Below are 25,193 nucleotides of genomic sequence, written 5' to 3'. Positions count from 1 at the left end.
TATTCTCCTTTGATATCGATACAACCGTAATGATAATAATGAAGAAGAAGAAGAAGAAGAAAAAAAAAAAAAAAGACTTGATCTGATTCAAGAAGTCCTTTCCTATATATTAAATTCTTGAAGTGATTGTTGTTGAAAGAATTGTATGCAAGTGAAACGATTTGCCAGAGAATTGATTAACCATTTGATACTGAGATAAAAAGTGAAAAGAGTTGAGAAAGAATTTCCTTGTAAATTAAATTAGGCGAAAAGTATAAAAGATGAAAGAAATTATGACATAAAACTCAATCCACCACAGTATTTTATAATAAGGGGAATGGCATTTATAACCACAAGAGTTGAGAGAGCTTTCAGACATATTCTTAGATATTATGTTACAATCAACATGAAAACACACATAAGAACCATATGTTTTTTTTTTTGTGTTTTGTTTTTTACGATCCAAAAGACTTGGGAGAGTTTTCGGGCAGAACTTTATTCATTGTTGTACAATCAGCAAGCGAACTCACAAACAGGACTACAATACAACAAAGTGCCAAATTTTAATCTAACCAGATAAATACAGATATGCTGAGGTGCGCACTTAGGTTTATCAGGCAGTAGTGACACATGTACAACCCCCAGCACATTCAAAGCCGGCTTTTCCTGCATCAGGACCTTAAGTTTTGGTGATGACACAGCTCCATCCTTCACCACACTCGCAGTATGCGCTGCTTTCACCGAGGCTCTCTAGTTTCTGCTGCACGATTGAGCCTTCATCAGCATTCCCATCTCTGCTTTCAGAAGAAGATAGCAGAAAATTTAAGCAACATATTCTTTTTCTTAGAAACAATAAACAATTAGCTGAAGATAGTTCACATACAAGACGCATGTGCAATTTCCAGTGCATTTGTAGGTCTTGCCTGCATCAGGTCCAACAGTCCTGGTAATAACACATGTATACCCTTCACCGCACCTGCAAATTGCTTTTCCTGCGCTGGTGTTACCACCGACTGTAACAGACCTGCTCAAACAGGAGAGGCTAGTATTTTACGTAGCAAATATATATTTACACAAATTTCTGACTCTAAATATCACCTTGTAGGATCTTCCTATCTATTAATTAGATTAAGTGATTAACAAAAATAAAAATCAACAGAAATACAAATTTACAAGATTAATATTAAATCTATTTACAAGAATAACAAAAACCAAAACCAATACAAATTTCAACATATCTGAAAAGGGATCGTTTATTAAGTAACTTACAGCAGGAAGATGAGCATGTAAAGAAGGGAAAACTCAAACCTTAAAGGATCTTGGACGAGGGTGCTGCTCTGAGCATCCATTACTTATGCTGTGGCTGGAGTGGATGTTGATGAGGATAATGGGTTAATGATGATTTGCTTTTAAATAGCCATATTACATGGCTTTTCCTGTGCGTAATGTCAAAAATGACCATTCTGATATATAGGTCACATTAAGTTCTGGCAGGGCTTGATCGTCCTTGTGTACTTGATTTGTCCTCTTCCTCGGAGTGACTCATGGCCGAATTTTTATATCAAACTTTTTTGTATTATAATGTATTTATAATTGACAAAGGCATCTCAGTAGATTCCGTTGGTGACCTGATTTCTTTTGTAAAAGATTTGTATATACTTTGTTAATACTATTTTTTTATTTTTTTAAATTCTTAGCGTTATCGTTTTTCAATTATTTTTCAATTTTTTTTCGGTTGCTTTCAGTTATTTTACCAAAAAATAACCGATTAAGAATAAAAAAATTCACAAAAATTATAAATTTTAAAAGAATTAAAATATTATTCTTTTATATTTTAACACAATAAAAATAAAAATATATATAAGAACCCATAGATTTTAAAACTCACATCAATAACCATTTTATTATAAATAATTTTTTTATTGCTTAAGAAATATAAAATTAATATATATTTGCAAATTTATTAGAATAAAAATATAATTTGAAATAAATTAACATATGACCCTTTTTGTAGGTCTATTGCCTTTAAGGTAACTCAAAATGTTATTCACATAGTTATCTTGCCTTGCCCTATCACCAAACAACCCGCTCATCTCTTTGGCTTTATCTCTGTAAATCTTTCCTTCTTCACTTACCATCACCAACTTCACTGACTCGGCCACTGAGTTTCTCTTAAACGATCCATCGAACTCGTTTCTTGGTATCGAATAACCGATCTTCTTCTCTTCCAAAACTCTAGCATTTATCCCTTGATCTGCATAGAATGTCAATAGTATCAATGCTCTTCCAAACATAAGTGCTTCCACTACTGAGCTCCACCCTGAGTGAGTCAAGAAACCACCAGTCGATTCATGAGCTAAAATCTTGAGTTGAGGTGCCCAACTCGTCCAAACCACACCGCGTCCTTTTGTTCTCTCCTCAAATCCAGGTGGCAATTCGGTCAACTCAGTGTCTGCAACACCACGCCGGTTCCTTAATACCCAAAAGAATGGCATGCCAGAGAGCTCTATTCCTAGAGCTAACTCAGTAAGTTGTTCTTGGCTCGGTTTTGCTTCACTACCAAATGCTACATACACTACAGAACCCTTTTCTTGCATGTCAAGCCAGTCTTTGATCCATCTCCAGGAATCAGTCTTGTCATCAGTCTCACAAGCAGTCGGAGGAAGCTGGCCGACGGGGAAAACCCTTTTCTGGTGGATTGACTCGAGAAGTTCAAGCCATTCAGGTTCAAATTCTGAGCAGGAGCGCACCATTATAATGTCACTGGATTTTAGACACCATCCCCAGCGAAGGAAATCACTGACACCTGAAATGTTATCCTCTGCGCAGTCGAAAGTGTTCTTGATGTCATAGTACCTATATGCTATAGTTGAAGGAAATGTAACCCACTTTGGTGGGACAGTGAAGTCTTCAAGTTTTTTCCTGTCATCATCACCGTTGATCAAGAGAGATGATGGACCAAGAAAAGCTACCATTGTTGCAGTGCATATAGTGAAGAAAGCACTCTTAATACCAAGTTTAGCAGCAACCGAAGGAATCCAGTAAGGAGCAAAGTCGAAAAGAACCCAATCAGGAGCTAATGATTCAAGAAGATGAGTCATGGGTTGTTGGAGCATGTCGACGGCTTTCTTCAGGTGCCGAACTTTGCTAGGTGGTAAATCCATGGTGGCCTCTGCATTTGGAGGGAGACCTTGTAGTGATGGCAATGGAATTCTGACATAGTTTATAAGAGGTGACGAGCATGGAGGGATTTTTGGAAGACGATCGATGTTTTTAGGAGTGGATATGAAGGAGATTCTGTGACCTTTCTCTGCAAGTAATTTGGCAAACTCTAGCCAGGGGATCATGTGACCAAATGCTAGCCATGGAAACATTGCTATATGAAGATTACTGTCACCGTTTTCCATTGATGATGAAATTGCTAACAAATACTAAGATTGTAAGAGTGAAATACAAAAAAAAAAGAAAAAGAAGAAAAGAAAGAAACGACGATTACGATAGCTCTAGACCGCGGAAGATGAATACGGAACAAGAAATTTAGACAATGATATAAATAACCAAAATAAAACCTGATGAATTATTGGTTTGGTTAGCAGGTAGAGCACGTGAAAAATGAGATATATGTATCTGTCGTGAGCAGAAATAATAATATTGTAAAATTGTCGTGTGGATCCAACTATTCAACCTATTAATTCCAGAAATGTTTTTTTTTTTTTTAACTAAATTCTTTTTCTTTTGAAAATCAATTATAATATTTTAAAAATTAAATTCGTTTTACTTTTTTTCTTTTTAATAAAGCAACCGTAACGTTTGTATATTCTTTCCAACGGTAATATTTAATGCTTTTCAAATTTTATCTATAAATATTTTTTCTTTTTAATTTCACACTCTCCTAGTCCATTCTTTTTTCCAGAAGCTAATGAATTATTTTTCAAAAATATTGAAATAATATTTAGAAAATCATTTTATTTAATTATTTATTATTAAAATAAATTTTTAATTTTATCCTAGATTTATACTATCATATTCCTTAAAATGTAATTTATTACGAGGCATAGACCTACTCATGGGCTAAAGTATCCGATAGACCCATCTAATCCCATCCGAAAATTTACAAGCTTAAACACATAATTTATATTTTAAAACTGCTTGAGCCTAAATTCAAAATTTTCTATTATTTTTTAAATAGACTTCTAAATGTTTCATTGAGGCCATCCAAAAAAAATGGGTCGCCCTAAAAAATTATAAGTAAGAATCTATATATTGTTAAAAAGGATAGAATTTGATTAAAATTTTAGGCGCAACTGATTTTGCCCAACTAAAAGTATTCAAACCAGAGACCAAGCTCGAGTCATGCCTAAATTTAAACAAGTCCAATAGGGAATAACTCAATAAAATAGAAAATAAACAGGTGATAATATCAAATATTTAATTATACTTTAAAGAATATAAATAAATATGTTCTCAAATTGACTAAGAGCGTATAGATAAATTGATAAGAGCATTTAGTAACTTAATTAAAATCTCAAATTTATATACAACTATATTAAAACTCTAACAATAATATTATTTTACCGTCTATAGTTTTACTCGACATATTCTAAATATACGGAGATAGGAATATATTTTTTTGTCCATATGTAGATAAAATGGCTTATTTGATTTCGCTTATTCAAGATGATATGACCACTGCTGTTTGTGCAAAGAAAAATAATTAATTAGGTTGGGATCCAGCCACCTTTAATACGGGTTAGAGCTATGATTTGACACGTATTGGGCCTCAAATACGATTGCTGCATATTTTCCAGGGCGAGAGTTGAATTCGCAGAAGTGAATATAAATGGAGGAAGAGATCTTAAGGGCAGAAGTAATTATATAAGAAATCTTATGGAGTGGTTCGTGGGAAGGAGACCTAGAAGAGAAGATCTGAAGGACAAAGTCTGCAAGCAAGAATTACAAGGGTAGCTTTTACAGCTGCTCGTTTTGCTATCTTTCAGCAGTAGTGTTGTTCTGTTCATCTGTTGTATTTGGCACTTTTTTAGTGCTAATGGATGCTGCTTTTGTTGATTGACCCATAAAAACAAACTAAGAAACAAATTATATAATTATGTATAAGAAAACACTATTTTCAATTATTTGAGCTTTTAAGTTGGGCACGATTCTGAATGACAGAGGGACCGGTTAATTAATAAGTAGCACATTCTGATCAATAATAGGTGAATCCTCCTAAAAACATAGGAGAGCAAATTAGAATAGGAGACATGGTAAATCTAAAGCCTTTCTTTTAGTTTTACTCAAGTCAGAGATCTGATTTTGAACCATTCAACCATGTGATCTCATATATGAACAGTAGCAACACTTGTTATCAGCAATGCCTTAGCTGTAGCAGTGAAAGCAGAATTAAATTTCACCCTTGTTTTGTTCAGAGGCACCGACAGTCTACTGTCAGAATTAAATTTTGCACCAACAAGCCAAGAATTGATTGTCCTCCATATGTTTTAACATGTAGCGCCAAGCAAATACGTCAAAAGAAAAAGATAAAAAAAGATAAAAAGATAAAAAGGAGATATAGACTACACAGTCGGACACGTCATGCATAAATCAATTGTTACTCAGGTATATGGCTTTCAGAAATAATAATCCTGATCCTGCCATGACAGTCCGACAGGCTGCAAAGCCTATTACTGATGTTCAATCTATCCCCTCTTTCTTTTTCCTAGACTTCCACTTGGGTCACTGAGCCCCCCCAAAAGAAATAAAATCTAATGGTCGGGTAAAGCCCCGTAGGAGATTCTTTCGAGTTCAACTGTCATACTCCTTTGGAAAAATGGAGATGCCTATAGTAGTATTACGGTGTCATAATCTTCAAGCTTGTAATGGATTTTGCTAGAGAAAAAGTTGTTATCCGCTGGCGGTTTTAATGGCCAAAAATCGCTCAAGAACCTTCCTCAACTAGTCTCTAGGGACAAACCGCAGGGGACAATTGCGGCAGGGAAAGGCTGATTTGCGATAGTCCAAATCCTTACATTACACTTCTGTGAGGTTGATTTGCGGTAGCCCAAATCCTACCATTAGACTTCTGTGGCAAGGGGGCCCTGCCGCAATTACAGACTCTCTAATCGCAAATAGGCCTCATTTTCATTCCCTTACTAATATCTACTCTATTTCTTTGTAATAAGTGTGGCAACTTTTGACAAATACCCTAAAAATCAATAAAAAATATCATTTTTACTGTATAATTTTTTTTTCAAAAATTCAATGTTGTTGTTTCTTTAATTATCTTTTTGTTTTTTTGACTGTTTTATTAAAAAAAAAAAAAAACAACTAATACTGTATTTTTGAAAAAAAAAATTAAAAAATTATATTGTTTTTATACGGTAAAAATAATAATTTTACAACGTATTTTTTATAAAGATAAAAAACATAAGTATTATTGTTACTTTTCCATAAAGAAATGTAGAAAACTGTTTCAGCACTTGCAACTGATTTGGGAGTACTCCTTTTGCAAGGATAAACTTAATTTCTTAGATTTTATTATTTTAAATGATTTTGTCACATTTGAAAAAATAGATGCCATTGTTGATAGAATTCAGCAATCGTTTTGCTTCATTTTCCTTTTGTAAAGTCAGCCGTTCAGTTAATAATTGCCCTCCAAATCAGCCGGCCCAAAATTTTCTTGCTTTTGCCGATGACAGCTATTGTTCTTCAAAAATCACAATTGTTATTATATTCTGCTCGCTTTTCTTTTTCCCTTCCAACAGAAATTAATCACTTGTACAGTAGAAGTTTTTGAATAATCCTGGTGCAGGAACAGCAATTTGCAGTTCTGGCCAGCAGGTGAAATTTCTGGATCAGAAAAGGATCGCCAAAAATTATGACAAGCAAGCAATTAAGTATATGACAGCAGACATGTACTAATAGACTTTTATTTACCTTCTTTCTGGATGCCCTTCAGACACTCAGGACGGAATGTTTTAAGGGTTGAAAGACTTTGATCCAACTTTTGCACCAGCACTCATCCTTACTGATGGAATTTTGCCAAGCCAGGTCATGGAAATTCATTCTCACTCAGACAGTAGCGTCGCGTTACACTGCAAATTTTTCCTATTAGCATATTAATTGGCATAGAAACATCTGAAGTCAGAAAAGTAAAGTGGAATACCAGAAAGCAGGGCAAACTCTGGCATGCTAGAACATCAGGATAGGAGGGTATATTAGACGAAGCTGATTCTGGATCTGGTTCGAAAAGAAGATGCTGTTCCTGCATCCCTATTTAACAGTATGAATCATCTTACTAGATAAACTACAGGTTATATCATCATAATTTCATAACACGTTTTCTAAACAGAAGGGATTTAGAAACTACAGGTTATATCATCATAAGAGTTCATAACACCTTTTCTAAACCAAAGAGATTTAGAAATTACATCATACACAATCACCACTTCTGTACCAAGAAATAGCTGCTTCTCTAGACAAACAACATAAAAGGATTTTTTTTTCCCCTTTTAAATGAAGAAAGTTTAACATACATTAAAATCCAATCATATTACTGTAACACTTAGGGTCCTTAATTCAGTATTTTAACTTTCACTAAGGAAGCTCATGCTTCAAGCCTGCTAAATTATCCACAATAGTTCCCGATACTATCGTTTATAAAGTTAATTTGCACAAGTGTAAGCTATGAAGAGCAATCTTCTATGCAAGATAATTAACCTTTGAATTGATAGAGTTCTTTGGATTGGAAGCTATTTCTTAGGCCTGTTACTTACAAGACCACAGCAACTGCAACAGTAAAACATTACAGAAGAATGAAAAATGTAAGGAAAACACCTAAGATTTTGAAAGCATCAACACTATCTCAAATTATTTTTCTAAGCACATAAGCTTTTGAAAGCATCAACACTATTCTCAATTTACTTTTCTTGTTCCTTCTATTATGCTTCCCAACTGTAATTACTAATTCACAAAACCCAAAACCTAATCCAGCAAGCTAACACTTTAAATTCTATCTTGTCTTTTCTAATGATGCCCTCAGCTCATATTTCAGAATTTCAATGCTTTCTCAATCGTCTTGGGTTCTTCAGGGAACTATACTCTTTCTGTTTTAACCACATGTAATCTAACCACAGCTTAGCGACACTTATTCCTGACTCAAAATTTAGCACTTAGTATGATTTTCAGATTTAACAATGAGTTGGCTCATTGAACTGAAACATCAAGATATTTTTTACTTGAAGCAAGAACCAATCTTTTTGCAATTGAATCATCTTTTAATTACTATCCTGATTTTAAAATAAAAAGACTGACCCTATTGAAAGAAGAGAGACATCCATAAGATTAGTTCTTACAAGATACAGGTAAAAAAGAACCACCTGTTTTTAGAAGCCAAGATTTATATTAAAACTGAATGGGTAATTAACAGTTTTGCAGTGGGCAGAGCAAGGAGGAAAGAATTTGAGCCTCTAAGTTTAGTTTCTTTTTTCTCTTTCCTAATTATGACTTAGACCCGAAGATGTCTACAGCAATCCAGGATAACCAACCACTAATATTAAGAAATGGAAACTGTATACTGAAAGAGAATGAACACTGACAAAATATAAATAAATGATGAATTTTTGTATTTACCAAGGATAAGCGCATGCATACAGCAAGGGCATACCAACCAAACAAGATCCTCTACCTCAATCAGCAGGCTTGAGGTTGGCTACTCATTTGCTTCAATGGAATTGTATCAAAATAGCTGGAGTGCAGAAAGACCTGTTACTCAAGGTAGCAACCAAACACGATCCTGTAAAGTGTCAAATGAGAGAATAAACTGGAGATTAGATTAAGAAAAAATGAAGACATCTTCCTTAGATCTATTTTGGGATAGCATAACTTATTGCAAGAAACTAGAATGTTAACCTAACTATGGTTTTTACTCTTTTTAACCTTTCTGTTCTCACTAAACATTAAAAAAAAAAGTACACAAACATGAAACCAAATGTAAAGCAAGTGCATATGAGATATCCTCCACCTTCCTAGCTTTAGTTTACCCATTTTGAATGAAAATCTACTCTCTGTTTCAAAAACTAATCTTTACTCCAATACAGATAACAGATAATTAAGTATTTTCTCATTCCTAAAAGTTACTCTATCCTCATATTAATCGGTGACTGTTATCATTGTATTTCAGCAAAATGATTCTAAACCTACAATTTTCACGGTTCACCTTGCTTAATGCAGAGATACATCTTTATTTGAGAGGATGAGGAAAACAAATGTAATCTTTTCAACTATAAGAGGCACAAGGTAATAAATATGTCCCTGCCTGAAATAGTGCACAAGCTACACTTGCAACAATATGACAACTCAAAGTGATATTCCAGTATTTGTCATGTTACACAGGAGAAGCAGTTCCAATAATTCATTGAAATAATAAGGTCAAATCAGTTTGTAGTTCTCAGATGAATTTATTAGAAAATGTTAAGAATAAATATATAAATCTAACAAGGTTAAGAATCACCTGCCACTTGATTGTCATCTAAGATTCCCTTTCTCTACACAGTTTTGCTGCTACATCCAACAGTACGTCTTTCTCATAAAAAATGAGCTACCTCATTGAACAGGTTACTGCAGATTCTAGAATTCAACCAACGAATCCCAGCTAATTATTTGGAGACTGCACGTCAAGAGGATCTAAATTGCCATCTATATACACTAGCCTCCATATTCAACATGTAAACTGAAACATTTCTTCCCCTAGAAATTAAAGATTTCACTAGAGACAATACAAAAGATTATGTCCCGTCAAGTCCTTCAATTAACATTCTGTATGTTTGAGGATGAATTTGGCAACCCCTTGCCTCCATGACGCCCAGCAATTCAGAACATCCATCAGAAAGGCCATTCTTAAGTAATCCATCAATGAGAATTTTCCAAGCTACTTCATCATCATTATACCCACATTGAAGCAAATTAGAGAAAACTACTTTAGCCTTTTCTTTGCTCCCTTCCTCATATAGCCCACAGAAAAGTACATTCAAAGACTCTAGAAGTGGTAAATGACCATGCTCCATCATAGCGCCCACCAGTCTCACTGCATCTCCATAAATTCCCAGCTCACAACAACAGTTGAGGAGGGAGTTATAGATAGCTTCACTGGGAGATACTCCTCTTTCATTCATATGATCAAATAATTTTTGGGCCACTCCCAAACGCCCCACTTTGCAAAGTCCTATAATGAGCTTTGCATAGGTGTTAATATTAGGTGAACAACCATGTTCCAGCATTTTCTCAAAAAGTTCCAGAGCAGTCTCAAATTTCATCATCTTCCAAACATCAGCAACATCAGCAAAGAAGACATTTGGAATGGAATCACACAGTGCTACATTCTTATATTTTTTTGTTAGTTCCTCCTTTAAGAGATGCTTGATTAAACAAGAATAGGTATGATGAGAAGGATCACAACCAGTATCAAACATTCGCTTGAGAACATCAAATGCAGGATTCAATAATCCCAAACCGCCATATGCATCAATTACCAATGTGTAAGTTAGTGCATCAGGCATAACACCTCTTTCAAACATCATACTCATCATATCTTCTGCTTCTTTTATATTTCCTCTGGTGCAAAAAGCATGAATAAATGCAGTGTAAATATACACATCAGGCTGATATCCTGAGGAAACCATTTGATCTAAAATCCTATGAGCATAGTCAAAATCACCCTCTTTCAACATTGCTACAATAAGAATCGTATATGTGGGAACTGTGCATTTCAGACCCTTCCGTATCATGCTTTCCATCAACAAAAGTGCCTCTTGAACTTTTCTCTCTTTGCACAATCCATCTATAAGCGCATTATAAGTTGATGAGTTAGGCAAACAGTCCTCGGTAAGCATTCTATCAAGCAAAGAATTAGCATCATCCATCTTCCCAGCTTTGCAGTATCCATCAATTAATGCAGTATATATCACTTCATTTGCCTTTATGCCTTTCTCCTTTAGAGAATTGAACAGTACATTAGCTTCCTCAATTCTCCCTTTCTTACAAAGAGTATCTATGAAAACACTGTAAGTCCACTGATCAGGAACTACTCCATTTTCATTCATCAAATTAAGCAATCTATAAGCACTATCTAAATAACCTATTTTACACTGTCCATGGATTAAGGAATTATATGTAACCACACTTGGGGTCAGTCTGCTCTCTAACATTTTACTAAGGAGTGCCATTGCCCTGTGCACATTTTTCTTTCTGCAAAAACCACATATCAACTCATTGTAAGTCCGCTCATTCGGGTTACAGCTATTCGAGTGCATCAAATCCAATATTTCCTGAGCAGCCTCCACCATTCCCTCCTTACAGTACCCATCAATCAATGCATTATAAGTAGGCACACTAGGAACCAACCCTTTCTCTACCATCTCATCTAAAATTCTTCTACCTTCTTCTAGCTTAGTTTCTTTGCACATTGCATTGATCATCACAGTATAAGTATGAATATTTGGCTCACAACCTCTCTCTCTCATCTCACTAAACAAATTTATCGCCTCCATTCTCCTACCACTTTCAAACAATGCATGTACAATGACCGTATATGTACGTACAGTCGGATAACAATCATCCTCCCTCATCTTCTTAAAAATACTAATACCTTCATCAACCCTTCCAACCTCACATAATCCATGTATAAGATTCGTGTACGAAACCTCATTTCGTCGACAACCCTTTTTCGGCATCATATTAAAAACACTAAAAGCACTATTTACATCATTATTCCTGCAATGCCCCAAAATTAATGAGGTATAAGTAAAAGTATCCGGCCGCAAACCAGCCTGCAAAATCTTACTCACGTACAAATTAGCCTCAACTAAATTCCCCAACTTACAATACCCATTAACCATTGTATTAAAAGTATAAATATTTGGTGTAACCATGTCATTCAACATTTCCCCATAAACCCTCTTCATTTCATCAATCAATAAGAACCTTGATAACATCATTAATAACTCATTATAACACCTAATAGTAAGCTTAAACTTCAATTCGTTATCATCTCTATTCATTTCTCTTAAAAAGTCTAAAACCCACTTCATATCATCAATGGAAATACAACTTTTAATCATGGAAATGCGTATTTTCTCGGAAACACCAAAATATTTATTGAGAATCAAAATGTTTAAAAGAAAAGAATGAGATTGAACAGTGTGCTTAAACCCAGGTTTTCTTGATATAAAATCGAAAAACTTAAGGGCAGTTTGGGGATCAAGATTTGGGTTATTGTTAAATAAAGAAGAAACATGAAACGGAGAGATATTAGGGATTAGAGAACGGAGAGAAGGGTGTTTTTGCCAGTTAGGAAGTGAAATAATTGAGAGAAGTTGATAGGAGAGATCAGGCGGGTCGGGGTCTATGTGAAGAGGTGCAATTGAGATGGGTCTTTTAAAGAGGTGATGGTGAAGGGAAGTGACTGGAGAAGACTGACCTGGGTGAATAATGGACGTTGATTTTCTCATCTTGGAGGATCAGATAGTTGTGAGGGCTCCATTCATGGAGATATCCACTAATGTTCTTAGTGCATTTTGCTTGAGCGTAAGATTTTGGATCGGAGGGAGCTGAAATAATACAGTGGAATGGAGGAATGAGAGAGAAAAAGAGAGATTCGCAGGCGCTGCGGCTACAGAAGGGGTCGGCTGGAGAGGAGTGGAGACTGGTTTCGTTGGACTGGGTTTTGTGTCATGGACTTTACGTCCACTGTAATTATGGGCTTCTGCTTACAAATTAGGAAACAATACAAAATTTGACCGTACAATTTAAGTTTTGTAATATAAGTGATTATTTGTAGGTAATTACTGTTAGCCCATATTTCTTTCATTATACTAGTTATTTTTAATATTTAAAAATTATTTTTTATTTTATTTATTTCATAAATTTATACTAAACTCTCTTTGTCGCGTTGAATAGTGATTAATTTAGATTAATTTTTTATTATTTATTTTCTAGGTTTCAGTATAATATATGCATTACCTTTTATGCTTTTAACCACTTAAAGTTTAAACTATTAATTATTTACATTTATCTTATTTATTCGATATTAATTATTTATAAATTTATTTTTTCTAGTTTAATTTTTATCTAAAACTAATTATAGTCAAATTTTATAAAATTTTAAAATAAACATCTTAAAATCTTATTTTAATTATTTTAAATAATATAACAAAACTAAACAAACTCAAACATAATATATATATAATATCAAATTTTTTGTTCCGTACTTTTCGGTAGGGTGCAGTTCTTCCTTCTATATTTCAGACATAAATCCAATACTAATGGGATCTGAATATTATTATATTTACTGAATGAGATCTCTATTTTGAGAGGAAAAAAGAAAGGTGATTATTTTTGTTACCGTTATCGAGAAAAGCTTACTTCTGGATCCTCCATTACTCCAAACATTTGCAATTGTGGTGGCATTCTGTAGTATGGAGATACTGCTATTTCTCTTTTCCCTTCCTTTAAGTTAAAAAAGAAAGCTGATATTTTCTTTTCCCTCTAGCACTAAGGAAAGTATATCTTTATTTGGTCATCACGCAAACCTTAAGGCCTAAGGTAATTTAAGAAGATTGTCTTTGCATTTACATTATCAATTCTTGTTTCTTTCTTTTCTTTTTATTCTTTTTTAAGATCAATTTCTTGATGACACAATAAGAAAGGGTTTCTCTTTTGATTGTAAACTAATTTTGGCTAGTTTTCTATTTAATAACTGCCTCAATTTCTTTTTTTTTTTTTCTTTTTGGGTCTGCGTAAGAATAAATATACTGTGTCCGTACAACCGCGTTTTAGCATTTCTCTGAGAAAGAAAAACAGAGTGTTCGGTCAAGTAAACAACTGCGGAGTCCTGTCGACTGTCGTAACACCAAAACGCAAACACGACAGCGACCGCCGTTTAATCAATGCAACACCACCGCGACCGCCGTAGACGCCCGCGTCCTACGCGGCCTCCCGTCATGCTCCAACCAGGTCAAGTAGCATTCCGAGTAGTTTGCCACGCGTCCATAATCGGCGGCTTGATCGGCCGTTCGGGCTCGGCTATCTCTCAAATACGGCGAGACACAGGGTGCACTGTCCACTGTGACGAACAAGTGCAGGGTTCAGACCACCGTGTGATCACAATAGTAGGTCCAGCATCTCCCGGAAAAAGAATCACGTTGAACTCAACGACTTGTCACGATCATAATGGGGCGGAAGAGGAGGAAAAGGAACTGGTGTCGGTGGCTCAAGAGGCAGTAATTAGGGTTTGTGAGAGAATGTGGGAAGTTGATGGTCAAAGAGAAAGAAGAGGAGGAGTCGATAACAATAGTAATAATAGTGGTCTGGGCGAAGGTTATTGTGGCCTTTTGGCTGATACGACACAAATTGGTGCCGTTGTTGGAAAAGGAGGGAAGAATGTGTTGAGAATGAGGAGAGAGAGTGGGGCGGATATTAGATTCCTTCCACCCCCACATTGTGCTTCTAAGGATGATCAACTGATTCAGGTCTCTCTCTCTTATTTGTTTGCATGTGTTTCTTTTACTTCTTTATGTGAATTTTCTTAAAAGAAAAATGTTTGTTTAGTTTGTTTTTGAATTTATTTTTTGGCTTTGTTGTGCTTGGTTTCTTTGAATTTCGATTTGAGAAACATTTTAATGCCTTCTTTGGGATAAATCATACGGGAGTTCAATTGAAGTAAATTCTTGCAAAATCATGTCACTTTAAGCTTTTTCTTTCAAAGTGCCTTTTTATTACTAGTATTTTTACTTTTTAAGTTGAAAAATTTTCCGTTATAGTAACTAGGCTTTCCAAACATGAGAATTGACTATAATTGAACTGAATGAATAGAAAAGGATTTCGCTTTATATATTTTTTTTCAATGAAATTTTATAAATTGATCATCTTGATATCAGATTTAGCTGTCTAGATAATCAGCAGGCTTTTGCGTTAGGAGCTTACACCATATTGTTTATCTGCAAAGATTAAGATTGCCAGTGTCAGGTCCACATCATTTATTATTTGGTGCAACTAAAACTGGGGCTGCTTGGTCGATGCTTCTTGGAGTCTTGGTGTTGCATTAGTTAGTTAAAAATTGATCCATTATGATATAATTACCTGCAAACTTGTAAATGATGTGCTTGGTTCCTTCATAGTTCATTAGATTTAAGGTTGGGAGTAAGTTGTAATGGTAATAAGTGATGTACTGGAACCAATATTATTGGACCATAGGGACAAATATCCACTTTGTTTGGTAAATGTGTGCAGTACAGGAAGAAAATGACTTCCTTCTTTCCATGTGAAGAAATTTTTTATGTTTATGGCAGATTACAGGTTCCATTTTGGCAGTGAAAAAAGCACTGGTTGCTGTTACTGATTGTCTTCACGATTGTCCACCATATGAAAAAGACCCAACGCTTTTGATGAGACCACTTGAGAGAGCTTCACATTTGGCCTCTTCTGATCCACATGCAGAATTCTTCCCACATCTTAGTTCACTGTTACCACCTTTAAGTGGAAATTCTGGAACTTCCCATCCATTATCCTCGGATGCTGGTGAAGACCCCAACCAGGATGCGGAAGCGGTACGACACGAAGTGTCATTCAGGCTGCTTTGCTCCAATGGTGCAGCTGGGAGCATTATTGGCAAGAAAGGAACCATTGTCAGAACCCTACAAAATGAAACAGGTGCTTCTATCATGTTTGCAGCTCCAATGTCTATGTCTGGTGAACGTGTAGTTACCATTTCTGCGTTGGAGGTTAGTCATGCTGCTATGTCAAAATTCTTCTACCTAGTACATTAACACAACTAGAAGCACACAAGTCTTTGTACCATCTCTGCTCTTAATTTGGGTTGTTTTCATCATAATGCTCCATGTTTAGTTTGTTCATTAATCTGTGAATGCTTGCTACCCTATGTAGAACCTTGAATCATGGCACTCTCCTGCACAAAATGCTGCTATTCTCGTCTTTGCTAGATCTGTTGAACATGACATTGAAAAGGGGCATCCATCAGGTTTGATTGAGGGTGCTACAGTAACTGCAAGGCTCCTAGTGGCATCAGATGCTGTTTGTTGCTTGATTGAGAAGGGTGGCACTGGCAATATAGATTCTGAAATGATAGAAGTAAGTGGTGCTGATATACGGATATTAGATGGGGAACAGATCATGGCTTGTGCTTCAGAAGATGATGTAGTAATAGAGGTATGATTATGACTATTGTTCACATCTGAAGTTAATTGTGATACAAAGTGGAAGGTTTATATTCTTTTAGGATACTCTACATTTCAGGATTTGCTATAATGAAGATATTATTTTCCAAAACCTACAAGTCACTTGTATAACTCTTTTAAGATTCTCATTCTCAAATCCTTGTGGTAGCCTCAGATAATTCCCTCAATAATCAATTGTTGTATCAAGTATTAACAAAACCAGCTTGTAGTATATAATACAAGATATAGATAGGAGAAAAGAACCCTAAGATAGACTAATACTTATAAAGTATATAAGAATAATAAAGTATTAGAGTAAATTAGTCCTGAAATTGTTGGCTAATAGTTCCACCATTTTTATTTTGTAATGTTACATTTGATTCTACTTCTGTTATTTGCAGCTCAGATCATGTTCTTTAATGTTTATTCAAAACTATATTTAGTATAGTTCCTGGATACTAGGATGTTCCAATTTAATGGTCTGGTAAAGCCTCTAGGTTATATTGATTTCAGTTTTTCTTTATTTGAATTTTAGTTAGCAACTTACTTTTGGGGCCACCTGCCTGGCTGATTAAAATGAGAATTAACATACTTCTTGCAGATCACTGGTGAGTATAAAAATGTACAGAATGCACTGTTTATGGTTACTGGGAAACTGAGGGGTAATCTTTTGCCTAGTGAGGTGCTCAATGAAAAGAAAGCAAGGAGTCCCCAAGGAAGAAAAGTGGAGACTGCTTCTCCTAGATTGCATCAACCGGCAGGCCTGTCTCCTGATTCTGATCAAGAAACTAGTTTGACAAGAGCAATGAATCAGCTTGGATTCTCCAGCAGCTTCAACAATGCTTCTTTACCGAGACTGCAGTCAGCACAGGTGAGAGGTTCTCTTCCTCCTTTTATAGTTTTAAATGTATTCCAGTCTGAGGACCTCTTCTTTTGTGTATGATTGTAGAAGTTTCAAAGAGAGCATACAACAGCAATTAAAAATCAAGAGAACAGCTTACAAGCATTTGGTGGGGGTTCAGGACTTGAAAGGTCTCTGCACTTCCTTTTGCCCAAGGAGGTACTTAATGAGGTAGGTGAAAGAAGCTCTAGTGGAGGAGTGAGACAGACTACAAGTTCTGGATCCCATTCATCATCGGGCCTAGCTCCTGGTCCCATTCAAGATACTTCTTTAACACGAGGGATCAATCAACCTCAACTCTCCAACAACATTGACTTTCCTTCACCTGCATTACATATGCCACAGGTGACTGGTTTCTTATTTCTTTCTATTGAAGGTCATGTTCCCTTTTCTCATGTATCTTTAAGGATTTGATTTCTGTCCAATGAACTCAGTCTTTAGAAGTTGGGTTTGTAGCAGACTGCAGGAAGAGGGAAAACTTTTGGACGGGGTGCAGAACTTGAGAGGTCAGCACACAACAAAACTATAGATACTCATTTTCCTTTTTCTCCTCATTTCTTTGATCTGTTTTTTAATCCTTTTCAATGTGATGAAAATAGCCATGATCACACACTACACATTTTGTTAAATTTTGTTGAGAGTAGTTAGGTGATCATTGCACGTATGTTCTTCAAACTATTGAAAACACTTTCGGTATCAGACTGAAGAAATTAAATTTTGAACTTGGATTGACTAATTGCTATACAAATGATAAATAATCTCTCTCTCTCTTTATTTATTGTTGTATTATGGCAATGTAGATGAACCTAATATACAAATTTGAAAGATATCAATCTTATTGATTAAATTACCTACATATAGTTAGGCCAAGATCTGGACTACGGAGGTTGAACATGTTAATATCAAAGTCTTTTAGCTGTTGGTCATATTTTATTCTTTTTACATTTGTTTATTCTTATTTCAGTATAGTCTCATATTGTTAATGAAAGGTCATTAGGTTTTTGCAACTATTTCTCTTTAAATCCATAAACATTTGTTCTTGTTATTTGATTTTATTTTTATTTTAATCTTTTTTCAATTTTCGGATTTGCTTATCTCAAATATAAGATTAAAAGCCAACCTATTAAGTTGTTGGTTCTAAAATTTTGTCCAGTGTATATTTGATAGTTTAACTTGTAGAATTTTGCTGGCATGGCCTATTAACATATAAAAGGAACTTATTGTAAGACCACCAAGTTTAAAATTGCACATTATTTTGTTTCTTTCCTCTCTATCAATTGTTTACTTGGTATTTTAATGCTCTTTCTCATCTACCTCTTTGCGACCTCATCACTTCAATTCAAGCGCAAACCAATTTCTTTCTTAGTCACCGGGCGGAGCGCACCGACGAAAGATTGAGATCAGTTCCTTCCATATGATCTCTGACATTTCTTTTTGCATATTTCAAGTGGATTGGTTATATGATCACTGATCATGCTGAGGCTGAGGATGAAAATGACTCTTGCCTTAGATGGGTTAGGTGATCATACCAGTATAATCATGGTTTAATCTATTACTTGTTGCATGGAACATTAAATAGAGGTAGTTGTTCAGGTGTGCATACTTGCTTTCAGTCTTGGTTCTCAATGCTTGTTTAATGTAAGAGCATCATAATTTTAAATGTTCTCATCAAGTTATCCTACATCTAGCAATGTGTCATTACCTGCTGCAACATAACAAGAAAAAACGATTTTGCACCCCAATTAAAATACATGTGAAAACTGTTGAATTACTGTTAAAAGATTTCGTATGCATTTAATTGTTTAGTTACAGCAGAAAGAGATCTCCTATTGTGGTGAACACAATCATTGAGCTCGTAGTTCCTGAAGATACTATTGGCTCTGTTTATGGTGAAGATGGCAGCAATCTGGCTCGATTAAGACAGGTAATTATATGTTTGCTAACCAACTAAAAGAAGAAAAAGGAAAAGAAAAGAATAGAGTAATGGTCATTATTAAGCATTGTGTACTGTATATTATTTTGCTGCGTTGATGAACTGAATACTGCTCGGTTTTGTCAAATGATTATAATAAGTTACCTGCAGTGCAGCTACTTTAGTTTGGTAAAAATTTGAAATCATCTTATTGTAGCATGTACTAAGAGTTCGGAAGTCTTAAATCTTGATATGCAGTTAGATTAATAAGCTTTAGAACCATCTGCCCAAAAAATAAAATAAAATAATTCGGAAGAGACTTAAGTTAATCAACAAATGCCTAAAAACAGTAGAATAAAGAACAACCAATTAGTGAAAGATGCAATGTAGTACAGTATATTTGTGCACTGAATTTCACTAGGGCTTTTCCTTTTCCTAATGTAATGACGGTGGATATTTGCTTGGGATTATATCGGTTTCTTAAATACATTAAAGTCTCTCTCTCTCTCATTGGCACATACAAAACAGATGAATAAGTGGAAGAACATTCAATAGATCAGAACTTGTTGGCCTTTGGTTGTGAGACAAATACAAACTGTTATTCTCAATATTATGAGATGGGGAGACACAGAGATACTCATTGTTATAGTTGGTTAAACTTCTTCACTGCAAGGGTATTATTGCTCTCTGCATAAAATTAATTAATTTAAAAGTAGTTATTTTCATCAGATTTCAGGTGCAAAAGTTGAAGTGCGCGAGCCTTCTTCCGGCAAAAGTGGGAGGATAGTTGTCATATCAGGAACACCTGATCAAACCAATGCAGCGCAAAGCCTGCTTCAAGCCTTCATTCTAGCAGACCAGTAATTTCCAAACCACCAGTTTTATAGTCATCAACCCATTGATAGGCATCCATGTCACTCTATGTACATTTCCATGTGAAGCCACAACACTGTAGGCGCAGGTGTTCTGTTGTTAATATGAAATACTAACTTCTGATCTATCAAAAGATTACCCGACACCATCAAAATCATAGATTCATAGATAGAAAAGAGATCATTCTAACAGGTTGATCTTTGGATTTGAAAGTGCTTCATTCTGAAATTTTATCAAACAAATCATTTTATTTATGATTGCTTATGCTCTGATCTTGCTATAGAAATCATAATGTTAGTACTCATTTTCGTAAATGCATAAAATAAAAATCATGTCTTTTAGTGTTCATGTCATGTTCTTAAATGCTTAAAGTAGAAGGGACAGTTTCTGAAACATGGGAAACAAGAAATTAGTTTGGTCTTGTTTCTTCTCCTTTTTTTCAATTTTTTCTTCTCCTTTCTGAGGAATAGTTATTTTGCCTTGTTTCAACATCAAAGAAAATTGGAAGAATGACCTGCCTCATTTAATGTCGTACTGACCAGCTGAAATCTGTGGTATTGACATTAAAGCTAATGCAACAGAGTATAATACTGCTTATCATTTGTACACAACAATATACCATCAAAACAAATGTTTTAAATCAAGCTAAGCTAATAATCAAAATGAACTTTGGATTTTCATTCATTAATGAATCTCTTATTAATATGAAAAACATGCCCAACAAGGCCATCCAGCTTGCTGGTTTTATTCAACAAAACCTATAACTCCATTATGAATATGATTATTATTATTTTTTTATTTCGATTTCTCTCTTTTACCTTTTGTATTATTACTGTTGCAAGCTAGAATAAAAGTCCCAAGAAAGTATGCTATTTGTTTCAACTGCTGTGCCAGTAGCAGCAGAGAAACCAATTCTAACCCATTCAGGCAATACCTCTCTCAGATCAACAGTATATGAAAGGCTGTAAGTCCCTCTGAAGACTGGGCTTTGGGTATCAGACACGAAAACACTCAAGTTCTTGGCATTGGAGTCGTAATTCACCCATGCGTTTACAATTGCTCCATTAAATATATCGTTTTTCCATGGAGCATTTGCCACAGAGATGATGGAGTTAACATTGATCCCTACGTGATCAAAGCTTGGATCCCAAGGATTCTGATAAGAATCAAATTCGACTGCAACAATTTGATTCTGTTTTGAGCCATTGACAGCAGTATCAGGACTCAACAATGCAAGATACCCGCCAACGGATTTAGGAGGGATTTCAGAATCAACTGGCGCAAGGAAAAATGCCAGTCCATCACCATAAATTGTCTGGTCATACTTAACATCTTTCGCAATGAAAGAGAAGCGAGAAGTGAAGTCCGCAAGCTTTCCTGTCTCAGAATCCCAGATTTGAACAGGTGGGATATACGAAACCCGACCAGCACTGTAAGTAAGATTATTGTCTACCTGATTTCTTGTAAGCTGGAGAACCCCACTAGATGTGAACGCATCACCTTGGAAAGATATTCCTCCTATGTTTGGGTAGAATGTTTTGAAGGTGAAAGAAACCGAGCGTGCACAAGGAATTGTCAGCAGTAACATGACGCCAAGAAATATTTCAGGAAGAGCCATGGTTTAGAAAAGAGGCAGAGTTAGAAGGTTTATATGGATTGAAGGGACAGAACAGGGAGCAGTGTAAATATATAGCAGGTTTCTCTTTGTCAAGTCTGAATTCCCGAGGTACAATTGCCGGCCGCTGGTGCTGGCTGAGCCTGTCTGGTTTGCTACATGCTTGGCATTTGGCGATGCTAAATGCAGATGTGAAGAGTTAAAAATGAAAAAATAATTTTTATATTTTTGTTATTACAACGAATTGCATCGTCTTAAAGCTACGGAGTCAATATGAAGTGTGTCAATTGAAAATATAGGAATATTTATAAAAATAGTGTTTCACCTAAGATTTAATAATTAAATATTTTTAAAAGTTATAATTTGACGTATGAACTTAATAAATATTTACAATTGAGTGTATATAGCAAGTCAACAACTAATTACAGATTATCCGTATCAGTTTATTATAAAATAGTGTGTCAAGTGTTTAAATTTTTAAAAGTTATAATTAAATATGTAAAATTAAATATTATTAATATTTGAGTGTGCAAAAAAATTCATTACATATAAAAAAATCTAATGTAAATAAATAAATCTCTATCACACTTTCATAGTGAAAAATAATATTTACATGAAATGGGGTAAATCTTTCATGTAAACAATAAAGATCAACAAAGATAGATAAACATTATATAAAATAGATACTATACATGTCATAAGCAGATGTATTAGTAATTAATGTTATAGTCAAGATTATCATCCTCAATAATAATCGATTTTGTTTTTGATGTTTATAGTGATGGATTGAAGAAGATAAAATAATATTCAAAGTTGGATAGAGTTTTCTTTAAAAGAATTGATGAAAATATAATGAGAATAGACAGTGATAGTAAGAATGATGTATTAATCTATTAAAATTAGATACTTTTTAAAGATTTTTTTTAATATTTTATTCTTTTTAATCTACTAAAATGATAATATGTATTTTAAAATTATAAATCTGTAATTGCTATTGATCTGCTATATACATTCAATTATAAGTATTTACTAAATTCACAAACTAAATTATAACTTTTAAAAATTTAAATATTTAATTGTCAAATTTTAAAAAGTTCACATAGAATTTGGTAATTATCTAGCTTTCTTTATATAGATTACCGGTTCCATATACTTAGATGTTAATAATTTTTGATTTCACACACTAAATTGTAACTTTTAAAAATTTAAACATTTAATTGTTAAATTCTAATAAATTTACACGCCATTTTTGTATTATTCTTAGAAATATATTTCATTTTATTTCTAGTTGAATCAACGTGAAATTTTACATTTTGAAACGATAAAGACTATAATGATTGGATAAAGTTTATTTAGACTATGTTATTAAATAATAATTGAAACAACAAAACTGACTTATAGAAATACTTATAAATATCGGTTTTGTAATTTGTTTTTGCAGGTTTATGGTGTTTATTGAGACTCATATAAAGTATTTTTATAATAATTTTCTTTTATTATAATACAATTTGCGATTTCAAAGTTTAAAGAAATTTATTTTCTTGAAAAAAAGTATGTATAATCAAAATTTAAGGGACGACACTTTCCTTGCGTATGTATAAGACCGAATCCATTCGATTTCTAAAAGAATTACTAATCTTTAACTTTCCGAGGAATCCTTCATCAGTGGTTGTGAATGACTGATTTTTCTCAATCTTTTCGACCTCTTGATTCCGTAAGAGCAAGTCAGAAATATTGAGAAATAGAACCATATGATTTGATTCGTTCGCAGAAAAAATATTTAAAAAATAAAATTGATGCGGGTTCTGTCTGCACTAAACTTTAGTTTTGTTAAGAAGTTTTCAAACCATGGACCATGGCATGTGTCCATTATATCCCACGAAACTAAGACGTCCAGATATATAGCAAAAATCAAATTAGTTGTATCCCGAAAATGAATTTTCTTGATAACCCAAGCTTTGCTTTCTGGTGGAATTTAATTAAATATTTCATTCATAAATTTTTTTTATTTATAAATTAGTTTTATATTTATATTTTAAAATTAAATTTATTATATTTTATATAATAATTATATTAGACAATTTTTATTTAAATATTTAAGGGTTCCTTCCACCATACATCTGCATTCATCATAAAAATCGGTTCTTTCATTCCTTTTTGTATTTTTTTTATATTTTTTGCTTTTAAAAACATGTTTAGGGTATTGATCTTTGATAAATATTATTAGATTAGTTCCTTTCATCAATATGCATGATAATAGAGTTTTGAATATGATATTAAGAACTTATAATTTTTTTTGAGATCTAATGTTTTGTGAATTAGGGTTTGAGATTTGACTAGAAACATGTTATAAGGTTAATATTTAAATCTATTTGTTAATATGATTAAGTAATTGAATCTATTAAAATATGATTCTTCTGTTTTGATTGCCTTCTATTAATATATAGAATTTAGGGTTTTAGTGATTTATGATTTTGGTTGACTTTTTTAACTTTTATTTTTGATGTTTTTATTTATTTTATCTCATTTTAATTAATTTTTAACGATTATACATGTGAAAATTGACTCTGAGGATGCGAGATTGTGCTAGTGATTGAAGGAAAATCGAACAAAACATGTCTGAGGACCCTAGAGCCAATCGACTCTTCATGTGTAGCTGGGGGATTATACAAATCAGACACCAATTGACTCTGAGGATGCGAGATTGTGCTTTGATGTATTTCCGGCCTCTGTATAGTTTTAGGTCTTTTCCTTTTTCTTAATCATAGTTGTATAATAGTTAGGTTTTTTGCTTGTTGTATATTAATTCAATACATGATTATAGTACCTGATTAATTAAAATGGGCCCATATAGATTTAGGGCTAAAAAAAATTGATCCAATTTAAATTTAGGAGTCTAAAAGGCTAATCAACCTTAACTAGGCCTGAAACCCTAAAAGTAAAATAGACTAGCGGGCTTTAGCATGTTTAGTTAGGGTTGAACTTAGTTAGGGTTGAAATCACAATTAATGAGCTTTCTCATAACAAGTAATTTATTAGGCTTAAACGTTGGAACCCAAAGAGCATAACATGTAATCAAGCTAGGCTAGGTAGATCTTACACATAATTGGTTAATAAACTAGATCAACAATTTAAACATTGGTTGAGTTTGAATAAAATAGGCTAGACTAAGATATATTGTGTGTTGTTTTGACATACCTGTATAGAAATTATTTGCATTTATAGGAAGTACTTTGTTACACAATAAAATTAAAGACTAATATACACAAATAAAAAAGTTGGCTTCCAGATTTATCTCTAGATTTTGTGGCGTAAGCTTTCTTATGGAGAGAAAAGCCACGCATTAGTAAAAGTGTCTCAGTGATTACCCGAGTAGAAACTCACATCTCCGCGTTAGTCGCTAAAGACACTTGATTGTGCACCCGAAACCGTCGCCAACAATAACTATTCTAGATTATAAAAAGTAGACATTGTGATAATAAAATGGCCGGTTATGGTTCGCAGTTCCAATTCCAGTTGGTTCCAACTAATTCTTAAAATATAAAAAAATTAATTAAAATTAATTATTTTATTTTACGAGTTAGAATAGGAACTGTTAGTTTGGATTCAAGCCGAGAAAAAATCAATTTTGAAGTAGTCTCCTAGTTCTGAGCCGATTCCAATATGTTTTAATCGATCCGGTTTTAT

The 25,193-nt window shown here is 34.0% G+C and overlaps 4 protein-coding genes across 17 annotated transcripts; 1 reads left to right on the top strand and 3 right to left on the bottom strand.

Annotated features, from left to right (window-relative positions):
* Positions 1-278: 278 nt before the first annotated feature.
* On the bottom strand, positions 279-3,516 carry LOC8277499 (UDP-glycosyltransferase 91A1). Its single transcript, XM_015727345.3, has 3 exons — positions 1,288-3,516; positions 863-1,003; positions 279-773 (listed from the first exon to the last, which is right to left on the bottom strand). The coding sequence occupies exon 1, from the start codon at positions 3,384-3,386 to the stop codon at positions 1,971-1,973; it is 1,416 nt and encodes a 471-aa protein (XP_015582831.2). The 5' UTR covers positions 3,387-3,516; the 3' UTR covers positions 279-773; positions 863-1,003; positions 1,288-1,970.
* Positions 3,517-6,479: 2,963 nt separating this feature from the next.
* LOC8277497 (pentatricopeptide repeat-containing protein At5g65560) lies at positions 6,480-12,718 on the bottom strand. 5 transcript variants are annotated; one of them, XM_015727358.3, is made up of 5 exons: positions 9,488-12,718; positions 8,608-8,770; positions 7,142-7,248; positions 6,913-7,070; positions 6,480-6,825 (listed from the first exon to the last, which is right to left on the bottom strand). In XM_015727358.3, exon 1 carries the CDS (start codon positions 12,480-12,482, stop codon positions 9,762-9,764), a length of 2,721 nt encoding a protein of 906 aa, XP_015582844.2. In that variant the 5' UTR covers positions 12,483-12,718; the 3' UTR covers positions 6,480-6,825; positions 6,913-7,070; positions 7,142-7,248; positions 8,608-8,770; positions 9,488-9,761. The 5 variants fall into 5 exon arrangements, with proteins under 5 accessions (XP_015582844.2, XP_015582847.2, XP_015582845.2 ...); XM_015727361.3 differs by having other exon boundaries at positions 6,480-6,805; XM_015727359.3 differs by having other exon boundaries at positions 7,142-7,240.
* Positions 12,719-13,373: 655 nt separating this feature from the next.
* Positions 13,374-20,145, top strand: LOC8277496 (KH domain-containing protein HEN4). Of its 10 annotated transcripts, XM_048376777.1 has the most exons (9): positions 13,374-13,575; positions 13,775-14,501; positions 15,321-15,752; positions 15,916-16,197; positions 16,807-17,076; positions 17,155-17,451; positions 17,563-17,612; positions 18,913-19,030; positions 19,748-20,145. In XM_048376777.1, exons 2-9 carry the CDS (start codon positions 13,920-13,922, stop codon positions 19,880-19,882), a joined length of 2,166 nt encoding a protein of 721 aa, XP_048232734.1. In that variant the 5' UTR covers positions 13,374-13,575; positions 13,775-13,919; the 3' UTR covers positions 19,883-20,145. The 10 variants fall into 10 exon arrangements, 7 of the variants coding, with proteins under 7 accessions (XP_048232734.1, XP_048232739.1, XP_048232737.1 ...); XR_007216649.1 differs by lacking the exon at positions 13,374-13,575 and having other exon boundaries at positions 13,637-14,501; positions 17,541-17,612; positions 18,922-19,030; positions 19,748-19,780; XR_007216647.1 differs by lacking the exon at positions 13,374-13,575 and having other exon boundaries at positions 13,637-14,501; positions 17,541-17,612; positions 19,748-19,771.
* A 400-nt stretch (positions 20,146-20,545) lies between these two features.
* On the bottom strand, positions 20,546-21,730 carry LOC8277495 (lectin 7). Its single transcript, XM_002532340.4, has one exon. The coding sequence runs from the start codon at positions 21,507-21,509 to the stop codon at positions 20,721-20,723; it is 789 nt and encodes a 262-aa protein (XP_002532386.1). The 5' UTR covers positions 21,510-21,730; the 3' UTR covers positions 20,546-20,720.
* Positions 21,731-25,193: the final 3,463 nt, after the last annotated feature.

Source organism: Ricinus communis, chromosome 7 (assembly GCF_019578655.1).
Source record: "Ricinus communis isolate WT05 ecotype wild-type chromosome 7, ASM1957865v1, whole genome shotgun sequence".
Lineage (NCBI taxonomy): Eukaryota > Viridiplantae > Streptophyta > Magnoliopsida > Malpighiales > Euphorbiaceae > Ricinus > Ricinus communis.
Note: the sequence above shows the minus strand (reverse complement) of the source record. Positions and strands in the feature narration are given on the sequence as shown.